Source organism: Choloepus didactylus, chromosome 1, assembly GCF_015220235.1.
Source record: "Choloepus didactylus isolate mChoDid1 chromosome 1, mChoDid1.pri, whole genome shotgun sequence".
Taxonomy (NCBI): Eukaryota; Metazoa; Chordata; class Mammalia; order Pilosa; family Megalonychidae; genus Choloepus; species Choloepus didactylus.
In genome coordinates, this window is record NC_051307.1 from 5,835,970 (window position 1) to 5,849,984 (window position 14,015).

The 14,015-nt window shown below is 49.5% G+C and overlaps 1 protein-coding gene across 3 annotated transcripts in view; it reads right to left on the reverse strand.

The window, feature by feature from the left end:
- The window catches only part of FAM3B (FAM3 metabolism regulating signaling molecule B), an 80,944-nt gene that overhangs the window by 8,543 nt on the left and 58,386 nt on the right, over positions 1–14,015 (reverse strand). For all 3 annotated transcript variants that reach the window (XM_037831458.1, XM_037831461.1, XM_037831457.1), the window contains 3 exons: positions 9,653–9,711; positions 2,470–2,520; positions 1,241–1,328 (listed from right to left, as the gene is read on the reverse strand). In XM_037831458.1, coding sequence (XP_037687386.1) covers positions 1,241–1,328; positions 2,470–2,520; positions 9,653–9,711 — 198 coding nt within the window. The remainder of the gene's footprint in view (positions 1–1,240; positions 1,329–2,469; positions 2,521–9,652; positions 9,712–14,015) is intronic.

Here is a 14,015-nt window from a genome sequence, read left to right on the forward strand (position 1 = left end):
GAAAAGCCCTTGTGTTTTAGGGTCCAGTTATCTCCTCACACCCAGCCAACACAATTTCCTGTCCTTGTTGCCCCTTGTTTACTGAGCACAAAATAAGGTTGATGGAAGTCACTGAAAGACTAAAGTGAAGGTAAAAAACTGTCTTATATTTGAAAAAAGCTAGTGTCACAAAGAAAGCAGAAAATCTAAAGGATACTGCCGCTGGAAAACTGCACTGTAGAGTAAGCAGAGGAAGGAGAGCAGAAAGGGATAAGAGAAAAAAACAAGTTCAGATTTTCCTAAAGGAATTAAATCAGAGTTTTTCCAAGCGTGTTCCAAGGACTCTCAGCGTAAGAATACTCCACAAGACAGGACTCTGAAGTCAAATAAATTTGGGCAGTGCTGTGGCCGCGGCACCCTCTTGGAAACCCATAAAGCCACGAAGCACTGTGAGGCTCTGATAAGGTGAGCAGACAAGGCATGTGTGCTCACTTGGTAGAACTCACTTTGAGAAACACTGAGCTAAGTCGTACTTCTGCTGGGGAAATCTCTGTGCAGATTGTGTGCAAGTGCATGGGTGTTTGCTTCATCCTTCTTTGGTTCCTCATATAGAGACATTTTCTCAATTTCCTTTCCTGTTTCTCCGAGTCCCACCCTGAGTTGATCACTTCCCTCAGTTCTCATTTTATCCTAATTAGGGCCAGCTGTGGCTTCCTCGTGTTACCTGGAAAAACTCCCTAATCTGACTTATTTGCTCTAGTGCTTAGTCACCTAGATTCTCCCTTGTTATGGATTGAAAACTGTCTCCCCCAAAAAGACATGTTCAAGTTCCAATCTGCAGTCCTGGTGAATGGTGACTTATTTGCAAGCAGGCCCTTTGAGGAAGTTATTAGTTAAGAGAAACTGGGTCAGGGCAGGCTCTTAAGCCAGTAGGAGTGGTGTCCTTGTAAGCACAGGAAATCTGGCCACAGTTAGTAAGAAAGAGACAGACGGACAGACATCTGGTCAGCCGTGGGATGGAGGCAGAGACTGAGTTATGCCACTGGAAGCCAGGGGAGAGGCGCGCACTGGGCTCTCCCCCTTGAGAGGAAGTGTGACGTGCACGTGCTTGCCTTCTTTCTCCCGGAAGCAGCAGCCGGCTCCTGGGCTGTGGGATCTTCCCTTGAGAAGGTCAAGAGGGGCTCTGAGGAGGCCCGGCCTCCTCCACCCCCACCTGGCCAGGCCTCCTGCTCACCGCTGCGACAAGCCCGTGGATGCTCACCTGCTGCTCCCGTCGTCGTGGGTCACCATGAAGAGCAGGGATTTCTCGGGCGCACTCTGAATAAACTTAGTCATGGGTCCGGAGTTATCTGTTGGGTCGATGCAAATCAGGGTTAGGATCTCCTAGAGACTGGAGTCTTGGCCCTGGAGCTGTGCTCCCTTCTGCGCTCGGGGTCCATATCCTCCAGGAGTCCTCTGACCCCTCCTCTGTCTTCTCCCAGCCGTGCCAGTGGTGCCCGGTGTCTGCACCAGCGAACGGGTACCCGGGTTCCGAGGTGGGACCCCAGGGTGGACTGCAGGGGCAGGAGGGAAGGAACTCTCCTGGAACCTTGCCACAGGGTTATAGCTAAGAGGGGTCAACATAAGGAGCTTTTGGAGACTGAAGAACAAGGCAGCTGGTGCTCCTGGAGGAAAGAACCTCCTTAGAAATCAGATCCTGAAGACGGATTCCATCTATCAGACTGAAATGAAAACATCTGCACATGGTCAGGGAATTCTCAAGAATCAGTAATAAAGGACCCGGCCCAAAGCGGTGGCCTTTGTAGAGCAGAGCAGCCCACAGGAAACGCTGCAGAACTGAGCACAAGACAACTCAGAGCAAACTGGAACACGGGCAGTTCTGTGCTGAGAGACCAGCCATGCCCACGGAGGAAGGGAGCCCTGTGATTTTCCACTTGGGTTCCAGCACTTTCTACCACTCTAACCCATTTTCTTTCTGAAAACTTGTTTCCAACACCCCTGAGCGTTAGAAAGAAGAGGGACTGGTGTATCCCAACGGACCCCTGCAGCCGAGATCCCGTGCCCGGAAGGGAAAGCCCGTGGAGGGGGAACGGGCACCTTGGGGCTCCCGGGAACAGGGGCTCTGAGCCCAGCAGGAATTTTGCTGATGACAGTCAGGGCTGGATGCTGCTAACATCATTTTACATTTGGTTAAAACAACAAAAAAAAAGACGTTTTCCCTTCCTGTTATTGGATGAGGGCACAGCAGGGAAAGATGCAGGAAAAGTGTGACCGGAGAAAAGATACTTGTAGATAATTCCTGGAAACTGTATGATGTGAACTCAATTAGAACCTAAGAGGATTTACATAAGACTGTTCTAGAAAATTCACGTAAGTTGCTAGCCATTTCTTTTTAGTAGGCAAGATAAGAACGTCTGACATTTTTTATGTGTATATTTAATCTTAATTTTATGTTTTTAACCCACTTGAACAGGAACATAATTTTCTTACCATCTTTGTACATATCAAAATATCTTGTTTCTGTCACTTTCCCGGTTATATCTGAAAATGAAAGAAAAGGGTTTTTAAAAAGGAAGTTCATTGGAACCCAGGAGGCACTCGAGGCACGAGAGCCCTCAGAGCGGTGTATTTCCGTTTCTCTCCGGAAACCTGGCTGAGGAGATGACTCCACCTGAAGAAGAGGGGCTGCCCCCCCTGCAGGAGGGCTTTTACCAGGGGACAGAGAGCCAGGGCGCCAGCGGCTCCCACCTCCTGCCAGTAACATCTCATCTTTATTCCTTCCTTCCCCACTCGTCCCACCTCTTCCCCCGGAAACACCAGAGCCCCCAGCTTGCCCCAGCCACTGCCCCTGGACCCTGGTGGTGGCTGGTCCAGAGCAAGGGAGGCTGCTGGGAGTATTTTCCAGCAGGAAGCGGACTGGGGCAGACAGGGCTTCCTTGCCCTGGGGAGAGGTTAGGAGTCCAAGGGGAATTTAAGCAGATGAGCTTGCTCTTAAAGTGCAGGACAGTCTGAAGCCCCTTACCACAGAGCCACTCCCTGCTGGTGTGCGTGTGTGTGCATGTGCATGCATGCACGTGCACGGGTGCATGTATGCATGCATATGTGTGTGTGCATATGTATGCATGCGTGTATGTGCATGCATGTGCATGTGTGAGGCTATGTGGATGTGTGTGCATGTGTGTGTACATGTGCACAGGTGCATGTATGCATGCATATATGTGTGCACGTGTGTGCATATGTATGCATGCGTGTATGTGCATGCATGTGCACGTGTGAGAATTGTGTGCCTATGTGGATGTATGTGCATGTGTGTGTACATGTGCACGAGTGCATGTATGCATGCATATGTGTGTGCATATGTATGCATGCGTGTATGTGCATGCACGTGCATGTGTGAGAATGTGTGTGCCTATGTGGATGTGTGTGCATGTGTGTGTGTACATGTGCATATATGTGTGCATGTGTGTGTGTATGGCAGGGGCACTCTCCATCCAGGACCGGGACTCCGGTTGGGTCTGCAGAGGCCTGGGAGCCGCCGAGGAGCCTTGTGCAGGAAGCAGGCAAGCCCTTCCCTGGACGCTGGGACCCCAGGGTAGATGTGTTGTTTCTACTCTGACATTTGCAACTAACAACCTGACGGCATGTTCAGACCCTGCAGCCTGGACTGCCATTGGCTGCCTGGAGGAGCCACGGAGACACGGGGAGCGTCTTTTGGGAGGATGAAGTTTAGGTGAAAGTGTGTCCTCCACGTGCCCAGAAGCAGAACAGCCCAGGCTGAAGGGAAAGGTCTATTTGTTACCTTGAAGTTTAACGAGAACTTGGAGCATAGTAAGTGCGGTCGGGGTTACTGCTTCTAGGGGGAGTGGCGGCCGGTAGCCGAGCCCTCAGCTCTCGGGGCTGCTTAAAGGGTACCGGCGGCGGGGGCTCTTTCCCGGAGGCGAGGGCGAAGCGGAGGACGTGGCCAAGGTCCTCGGCGAGAGGCGTGCAAGGTATGGAGGGCGGCGATAAGGACAAAAACCCTCTTCATCCAGTAGGAGTATGCGCCAAAGAGATTTATTCAGGGGTGATTACAGGTTATATAGGCTGGTAAGAGGGGCAGGGCTGGAAAGGAGGTGAAGTAGCCTAAAATGGCAATATTGAAGGGAGAGGGGCTAGGATTGGTTCTGAGAGGACGCAGGAGCCGTTGCAGCGGGCGGGGGTTGTTTTGGCCACGGTGCATGCGCACTGGCGGTGGCAGGAGTGGCCTTGGCACAAGGGAGTATGTGGGTAAGATAAGGAAGTGGGGAAAGGGCAGTTGGGAGAAAGGCGGTTTCCTCCGGCAAGCCTCCCCTGCCAGTGGCATTTTGGGTGAGGAAAAGGGAGCTGCCTTGACCTCGCTCCTCAGGCTCGGGGGGGCTGCAGAGGGCACTCACGCCCGTACCTACTACCCTCCCCAGGGGGTGATATCAAGTCCCCTGGCCCAGGCCTGGTAAGTCGAGGCACAAGCTCAGTCCCCGCAATTCCCCTTTCTTTTCTAATTAGAGGAAGAGGCTTTACCGGAGAGGTCCGCTAAGGGTGAGGGAAGGGGGAGGTAAGGGAAGGGAAAAAGGGGTTGACGGTGGCTCAGCGAGGCTGGAGCTCAGTGTTGGTGTGGTGCCCGGGCGCTCGACAAGGGCTTCGCTGCAGCGGGCTGGGCGAAGGTGAGGGGTTTAAAGTTCAGGGGTTTAAAGTTCAGGGGTTCAGAGAAGCTGGAACTCGAGGTGAGAGCGATGTTCAGGTGATTGAGAAGGGCCTCGCGGTTGGCGAGTCGACCGGTGTCGTTGAGGTCGCGGAGGGTTGGCTGTCATCTTGGAGTGGGGGGTGTCAGAGGTGGCGAGTCGCTGATACTGGATTTGCACGAACGAGGAAAAAATGGCATCTGTTTGTTTTCTTACAAGCTGGACAATTTTGCGGATGAGGCAGGGTCCTAAGATGAGAGCTAGAATAATTATTAATAGGGGGCCAAGAAAAGGAAGGATGTATGGGAGGATGAGAGTGAAAAAACTGGACCAATAATTGGTGGCTTTACGATCTCTTTTACGCTTTTCCAGTCCCTCTCGGACCCTTTTCAGGCTGTCCTCGACGAGACCTGTGGAATTGGCATATACACAGCACTCTTCTCCTAGGGCGGCGCAGAGGCCTCCTTCTTTGAGGAGGAGAAGGTCAAGACCTCGGCGGTTTTGGAGCACGACCTCAGAGAGGGAATTGACAGAATTTTTTAGATGGTAAATAGCGTTTTGTAGGTGACGAATGTCCTCGTCAATAGCCGCCCCGAGGTGAGTTAGGGCGGAGCCTTGACTGGCTAGTGCAGCGATTCCGGTGCCAGCGCCGGCAAGACCTAGGAGGGAGGCAATTGTGAGGACGGTGATGGGCTCTCGCTTTTGCAGAAGGGCAGGAGCTGCAGTTCTTTCCAGACGGAGGAAGAAGTCTTCTTCGCTGTGGTATAAAACCCTAGGGATAAGGACAATTAGGAGGCAAGTTTCTTTATATTCACTGATGATATTCGTGCTGAGACAGGGGGTAAGTCCTGTAGAGGAGCAGAGCCATTGGGAGGAATTATGAGGAATGAGAAATTTTGCCGAGCTGCTGGGAGATGAGTAGCTGGCACAGGCAGTGAGGTCGGGAGAGTTACTGGAGCGAGGGCGGACGCACTTTCCCGTATAGGAGACTGAATGAAAGGTCAGGGGGACGGCAGAGGTATTCCAATTGCATTTTAAGGGGCTGTCTTCTGTGCTTTCTGAAAAGGAGAGGTTGGAGGCAACGGGCTCGTACAGTGAGGAAGAGGTGGAGAGGCAGAGCCAGCAGGAGGAGGTAAAATTGGGGTTGGAGGAGTTCACTGAGGCAAAGGCGGCTTGGATGAGGCTGAGGAGGGGAGAGGAATAACGAGAGGGGGGCAGAAAAGGTTGGGGTGGTGGGGTTGGCGATGCGCTGTTGGCAGCTGAGGTGCAGCTGGTTGGAGTTGAGGTGAGGCTGGAGAGCTGTGGAAAAAGGGGGTTAATGACTTGGTTGGGACCTATGCCAGAGGGTGTTTTTAAAGCAGTATTTTGGCCTGGTTGGTTTACAGCCTCCTTTTTTATTAGAATAAGTGATCCTCGGTCGGTTCCTTTTTTATAGATTCTGAAGCCTCAAGTTTGACCGAGTAACCAGGAGGGATTAGTGGGGAGCTGCACTGTAAGATTAAGCTGTGTGCAGGATCTCTCACTTTCTTGGCCGAGCCAGTTAACAGTAGGGAGTTTGCACCCTGTAGGGGCCCACTTTAAGGTAAGGTAATGATTAGGAACAGGAGGCTTTCAATTATTGGCTAATGTCTCACACCCCCAGTATGCACAGTAGTACTCGTTGGGGGAATTGCAGTACGATTTTCCAGGATTTGAGGATGGGCACATGTAATATTGGGCCTGGGGATTACTTACCCTTCGAGCGCAGGTTTCTTCGACTCTGGAGACAAAGGTGGCGAAAGGCTTACTCGGCTCCTGGAAGAGCTTGGTGAATTTATTAGGCCGACAGGCAGAGCAATTGGCAAACGCGCGTAAGGCGATGCCTCTGAGGATAGTCCAGAAGGCAGCAGGGACATTAATATAAGCAGATGCATTTAGAAATGCTCTAGTGCCCAAATAGGCTTCGGGGGGATGATAGACTCCAATGGCTGCATCTTGCTCACTTTGCTTAGCTGCTTCTGCCTGGAAGTGAGCACGCCAGTCAACAAACTAACCGGGGTTAAAAATTGAACGGGCAAGCGAGGCCCAGTCTTGTGGGAGGCAATAGTTCATGGCGAGATCCTGTAGTATTTGGGAAGCATATGGGCTACCTAACCCGTCCTCCTTGACGGCCTTGCGAAGCTGCTTGATAGTATCTAAGTCAATGGGATACCAGTCATGCGGCCTCTGTGGGGTGGGGGCAAGGTTAAGAGGAAAACAGCGAAAAGCACGAGAGAAAGGAGGACGCGCTTGCAGAGGACTTGGCGCGGGAGTGGGGGTAGGGGGAGCGTTGCCCCAAGGGTTGCCTTGAGGTGCAGAAGGCAGCCAGGGGTTGTTAGTCGGCAGGGTGGGAGGAACAGCGGCAGCTGCCGGTAGCGGCTCCGAAGGGGAGCTCGCCGGAGGGAGAGGCGGGAGTGGGAGGCCCCAAGCGTCGCAAGATGGCGGCGCGGTGGGCGTGGCTAAGACACAAGATGGTGGATCAGCCCCGCCCTGTGAAAGGGTGGGGTTCAAGGCATAAGATGGTGGACTAGCTCCGCCCTGTGGAAGGGCGGGGTAAAGCATACGCGGTTTCCGGCCCAGCTTAGGGCTGATGTCATCGCCGGAGCATTTCCTCCCCTCGATGGAAGAAGAAGGAGGAAGTTCGCCATCTTGGCGTGGCGCAGTGTTATTTTGCTTTTTGGGAGTCACCTCGAGCGCGTTGTTAATCTGCTCGACTAAGGACTCCGTGTCCGAGTCATGATTTGAATTAGTATCGCTATCTGAGTCTGTTGGCTGGGTTGATAGGGCCTCTTTGGATTTAACGGGGCCTCTATCAGGGGGGAGGGAGCCTTGAAGGCAGGAGCGGATGGTTATCAAGGTGGGGAGCAAACCGGGAGGGAAGCGCTTGCTCTCATGTTCCATGGCATTAGTGACTCGATCAATAAGGCGATCATAAGTAACAGGGTCCCAAAGATGGCAAGTGGTGAGCCATGGGTTAAAGGGCAGCAGGAGATCCCAGTATATCTGCAGCTGCCGGACAGACACTTTACAGCGATGCGTGTCTAGGAGACCCGCTAGAGCACGAACTTGAGGTGCCTGACATGTAGATATACGATTACCCATAGCTGAGGGGAGAGGAGGGGGAGTTGCTTCCGAGCCGGGCCGGCCGGCTGGCGGGGAGGAGAAGGAGGAGTAGTTTACTGAGCAGAGAGAATGAGATAAACTGTGGCTGCAAGGCCGAAGGAGACGGCGAGAGCAGAAAGCAGTGCCCTTTGGCAACGAGAGCAGTCAGGGGGGGGCGGTTGCAAAGAGGCACACGGCACCAAATGAGGAAATAAAGATACAAAGAACTACAGCAAAGTAATGGAGGGGAAGAGGGAGAGCGTTAGGAGGAACGGGGGTCATAGAAGTGCACATACAAGAGGACGAAGAGAGCGTGGGGGAAGGGAGGAGTTCCTACTGGATGAAGAGAGCGTGGGGGAAGGGAGGAGCGGCTTCGGAGCAAGGAACCTCACACGGCTCCGGAAGCGGCGAGGGAGAGGCGGCCCTTACCTTGCAGGCGAGGAAATGGGAAGCTGGAGGGGCGTCCGGGCAAGCGGGTGACCTGCCAAACTGTCGTGTGGAGACGTTCCTCACACGGGGCACCAGTTGCGGTCGGGGTTACTGCTTCTAGGGGGAGTGGCGGCCGGTAGCCGAGCCCTCAGCTCTCGGGGCTGCTTAAAGGGTACCGGCGGCGGGGGCTCTTTCCCGGAGGCGAGGGCGAGGCGGAGGACGTGGCCAAGGTCCTCGGCGAGAGGCGTGCAAGGTATGGAGGGCGGCGATAAGGACAAAAACCCTCTTCATCCAGTAGGAGTATGCGCCAAAGAGATTTATTCAGGGGGTGATTACAGGTTATATAGGCTGGTAAGAGGGGCAGGGCTGGAAAGGAGGTGAAGTAGCCTAAAATGGCAATATTGAAGGGAGAGGGGCTAGGATTGGTTCTGAGAGGACGCAGGAGCCGTTGCAGCGGGCGGGGGTTGTTTTGGCCACGGTGCATGCGCACTGGCGGTGGCAGGAGTGGCCTTGGCACAAGGGAGTATGTGGGTAAGATAAGGAAGTGGGGAAAGGGCAGTTGGGAGAAAGGCGGTTTCCTCCGGCAAGCCTCCCCTGCCAGTGGCATTTTGGGTGAGGAAAAGGGAGCTGCCTTGACCTCGCTCCTCAGGCTCGGGGGGGCTGCAGAGGGCACTCACGCCCGTACCTACTACCCTCCCCAGGGGGTGATATCAAGTCCCCTGGCCCAGGCCTGGTAAGTCGAGGCACAAGCTCAGTCCCCGCAAGTAAGGTTTGTTCTGCTGCAGTATTTTTAAAGCATGACTGATTAGTTGGTTGACCCTTAAAATATATGGATCCAGTCTTCATCAGTAACACAGATTCCCCGCCCTCCAGGTTCTTGCCAGGAAGTATAACTTCCGTTGTCCACTGTGGATCTTGGAGCTAAGCCTGGTGAGGATGAACTGCATTTTTGGAAGGACACAGAACAACCCTTTCCTCTTTGCATTTTAGGCTCCCCCGCTGGATCACCGAGAGGCATGCCTTATGAAACCGTCCGCCCAAACCTTCTAGGGTGTTTACTGTCAAGAACCTCCAGTGGCAGCTGTGATTGTTTTGCTCCAGCCCCAGCTCCACGGATGCTCTCCATCCCCATGGCCAGTTTATCTGGGTTTAAGTCTGCCGTCTGCTGTCTTTTTTTTAAATCTGCTTTTTCATCTATACTTGTCTTGTGGACATGGGTCTAATTCCTTTATTTTTAAATGATAAACCACAATCAGCAAAAAATGAGGCACTGTAAAACTAATTAAATATATAATTTAAAAATGCATTAAGATATAAACATAAACAAGAGGGTGTAGAAAAATCACTTCAGTGAATACCATAGTATCTTTGAAAATCTGATGATAGAGTCTTTAAAGAAGTCTCAAAGAAAACATTTGATAACTTACAGTTGACAACGGCGATATTGATTCCCCTTGCAACATTTCCAGTCTTTTCCCCGATGAGCCTGAAATTTAAATAAGCGTTATTCAAAGAGTGTCTTTGTTACTAAGAAGTGAGTCTTGGCTCCCGCAGCCCCATCCCCACTCCCACCCCCGCTTCATCAGATCCTCTCTGGGCGTAATCCTTCTCACCAATGTCACATAACATCCCCTCTTGGATGTGCACTTGCCTGGACGCAGCTCCTTAGAAAGTCTTCCCCTCCTCCCTGTCCATACACATCCAGCTACCCCCAAGTTTCAAAAGTCTCAGTGCCACAGGGCACTCAGACATGGTCTCTAATCTTATAATCAAACACATGGACAGTAAGACGAGAAACCAGTATTTGTTTAGCACAGGCTCTTTACAAATGTTCTTTCGCCTAATCCTCCACCATCTCATGAATATTTGTTTTTCCGTTTTATAAATATGAAGTAGTGAGAGATGGTGAGTAACCCAATCCACGCCTGCTCATCCTCAACTCGCACACATCCACTTCCCCATCGGCCCCTGGGATTGTCTCATCCAACCACAAAACCGAATCCAGTTTATCTCCCTGAATAAAGACCTTAGAGTACTTCACTTAATTTTTACTTTTGAGTTGGAGATGTGGAAATGTCAAAATTCAAGAGAATTGTTCCCTAAAGCCATGGAGATTAAGACTTTCCAGGAGAAATGCTGAGGGTTTGTGTGTGTCCACCCTTCGTCAGTTTTTAGTATCAATGCTATGTTAGCCCCATAAAAAGAATTTTGGAGCGTTCCTCCTTTTACCATGCCTTGGAATAGTGAATGTAACATTGTAATATTTTGCTTCTTACATGTATAACTGAACTCTCAGTGAGATTTCTAGCTCTTTGACGACTTTAGAGACTATCTCATAAGAACTTGAAAGAAGCAAAAACAAAACAAAACAAAACCTTACATTTCTGATCATGGAAAATTGGGTAATCTGAACCTATCCTCCCATAAAGGAAAACAGAAAAGATGGGGAATTTTTTTTAAAGATCTGCTTGAATGCACTGGAGACCTAATAAGGCAGTAAAGCATCTTAGACCAAGAGCTGGCGGAACACTAAATTCCCAGGTAGTTGTCCTAGCAGTCAAAGCTACTGTTACTCCGGGAGCATTTTCTGACTCCAGAAAAGATGCCAAGAAGCTGAGAAGAACTTATGACAACCACATGAGACCAGGGGTACACGGGCTGGTGGCTCAGTCAAGGGCCAGGACAAACTCCTCATGCCTTATTTGGGTTGGGACCACAAAGCGCTGAATCCTAAAATTGAGACCAAACCAGAAACAGAACTTCTATGGACTGTAGTCCTGCTTGGAGTCAACTGGGCGGCCTGGACATCTCAGTCTTTATTTATTCAGGCCACCCTGTTCTGGTAATGGTTTCAGGTCCCTGGAATAGGCAAACAAAAATCCTTAGAAGAAGACAATATCATTCCATGCCTCAATTTTTTTTAATAATAAATTTTATTTTGAGATAAATTCAAACTTACAGGAACAGTTGCAAAAACAGTACAAACCCCATAAATAGAACTCCAGCATACCCCTCCCCCTCCCCCAATACCCCGATCCACCACCTTTTACATCCTGTCACATCACCATTTCTTTCCCTCCCTTCCTCCCTCCCTATCATCCATCATCTATTGCTCTGTCCTCTGAACATATGAGAGCTAGCTGCACACATCCTTGAGCATTCACTATAATTCACGTATACACTTCCCATGAACAAGAACATTCTTTTATGCAATCCCATTAAACGCAGCTAAGAGATTCAAGAAATTCAACCTTGATACAAAGCTTACATTCTATATTTCTTTTTCTTTTCTTTTTTTTTTTTCCTTATGTCCCATCTGTGTCCCTTTGAGCCTCCCCTCCTCCATCCTCAGATCCCATCCAGGATCATCCTTGGCTTTTAATTGTCATTTATTTAGACTGGCTTTTTTTTTTTTTTTAATTGTGGAAACATATATATACAGCCTAAATCTTCCCATTCCACCCCCTCCCCAGCACTCCATTAGTGGGATTAATCACATTTAGAATGTTGCAACGCTATCACCTTCCCACCATCCCTTTCTAGAAGTTTCCCTTCACCCCAAACAGGACCCCTACACTCATTTCTTAACTCCCCATTGCCCCTTCCCCCACTTCTTGGAACCCCTATTCTACTTTTCATCTCTATGGTCATATTCTCTGCTATTTTCTTTGTGTTTACTGTGGGGCTTAAATTTAACATCTTAAATCTACAACACAACCTTGTTTTTCTCTGATACCAACTTAACTTCAATATGACACATAAACTATGTTCCTATACTCCCTCATTCCCCCACTTTTATGTAGTTCTTGTCAAAAATTACATATTTAAATTGAGTCCAAAACCACTGATTAATCATTACAGTTTATGTATTTTAGATCCTGTAGGAAGTAAACAGTGGAGTTACAAATCAAAAATACAGTAGTATTGGTATTTGTATTTACCATGTGATCTTTAGTGGTACCCTTTATTTCTTCATGTAGTTTCAGTCAATTGTTTAGTGTCCCTTCCTTTCAGGCTGCTCAACTCCCTTTAGCTTTTCTTATAGGACTTATCTACTGGTGGTGAAGTCCCTCAGCTTTTTTCTCTGTCGGTAGGGCTCCCTTTAGTATCTGAAGTAGGGCAGGTCTTTTATTAGCAAAATCTCTCAGCATTTGTCTGTGAAAAATTCAAGCTCTCCCTCAAATTTGAAGGAGAGTTTTGCTGGATAAAGTATTCTTGGTTGGAAATTTTTCTCTCTCAGAGTTTTAAATCTGTCATGCCACTGCCTTCTCACCTCCATGGTGGCCGCTGAGTAGTCACTACTTAGTCTTATGTTGTTTCCTTTGTATGTGGTGAATTGCTTTTCTCTTGCTGCTTTCAGAACTTGCTCCTTCTCTTCAGTATTTGACAGTCTGATCAGAATATGTCTTGGAGTGGGTTTATTTGGATTTATTCTATTTGAAGTTCACTGGGCATTTATGCTTTGTGTATTTATATTGTGTAGAAGGTTTGGGCAGTTTTCCCCAACAATTTCTTTGAATACTCTTTCTAGACCTTTACCCTTCTCCTCCCCTTCTGGGACACCAATGAGTCTTAAATTTGGACATTTTATTTTATCTATCGTTTCCCTGAGATCCATTTCGATTTTTTAAATTTTTTTCCCCATTCTTTCTTTTGTTCTTTCATTTTCTGTTCTGTGGTCCTCAAGGAGGCTGAGTTGTTGTTCAACTTCCTCTGATCTTGTATTATGAGTATCCAGAGTTTTTTTGATTTGGCCAACAGTTTCTTTTATTTCCATAGGAGCTTTTATTTTTTTATTTACTCTTGCAATTTCTTCTTCATGCTCCTCAAGGGTCTTCTTTATGTCTTTTATATCCTGTGCCATGTTCTTCTTTATATCCTTTATATCCTGAGCCATGCTCTTGTTGCCTGTCTGTAATTCTTTGATTAATTGTGCCAAGTACTGTGTGTCTTCTGATCTTTTGATTTGGGTGTTTTGGTTTGGGTTCTCCATATCGTCTGGTTTTATCATATGCTTTAAGATTTTCTGTTGTTTTTGGCCTCTTGGCATTTGCTTTACTTGATCCCTAGTTTGACATAACTGCAGCTTGGTGGTGTACACTTTCTCTAACTAACCAGCAGATGGCATCCATGAGTCACCTATTCCCCTCAAGTCAGTTCTCCCCAACTTTGTCTTTGTGGTGTGTGGGGGTCTGATTCTTGTGGGGTCCAATTGGAGCACCAAGTTTGGGTGTGTTGTTGGTGCTGTCTGCCCCGAATGTGGAGCGTGTGTCTGGGTAGTCAGGCAGGCAGGACAGCTTTAATAATCAAACCTCCCAGGTGTTCCCAGAGATTTAAGGCTGTTGCAGGAGCCTAAGCCTTCATTTCAGTCTTTCCACCGATTGTCTCTGCCGCTGACCCACAAGTCCTTGGTATTCATGTAGGGTCCTTGGGATTTCCGAGCGGTTCCCCCTTCCCAGCTGTGCTCTTCCAGGACCTCTGCTGACGGAGGGCTGTGCCACATCACCAGTACGCGCCGGCCCACCAGGGAAACCCTGGGTTGCTGGGCCATGCAGGGCACTCCCAGCCCGCTTCAAAGATGGTCAAATGGGACGCGTTAACTTCCCCCTTTTCCCACAGCTCTGCCCTCCCAGCTCCGGGACAATCAGCCGTGGGTGTATTAAAGGCCACTGTCCATGGCCAATATTGTGGCTTGTGTGTAGTGCTTCAGGAAAGATTCCCTGTCACACTGGGTTTCTTGGCGCGGCTCTGGGCTATGGGTCTGGCCCCGGGCAGGAGTGTCCCCCGCTT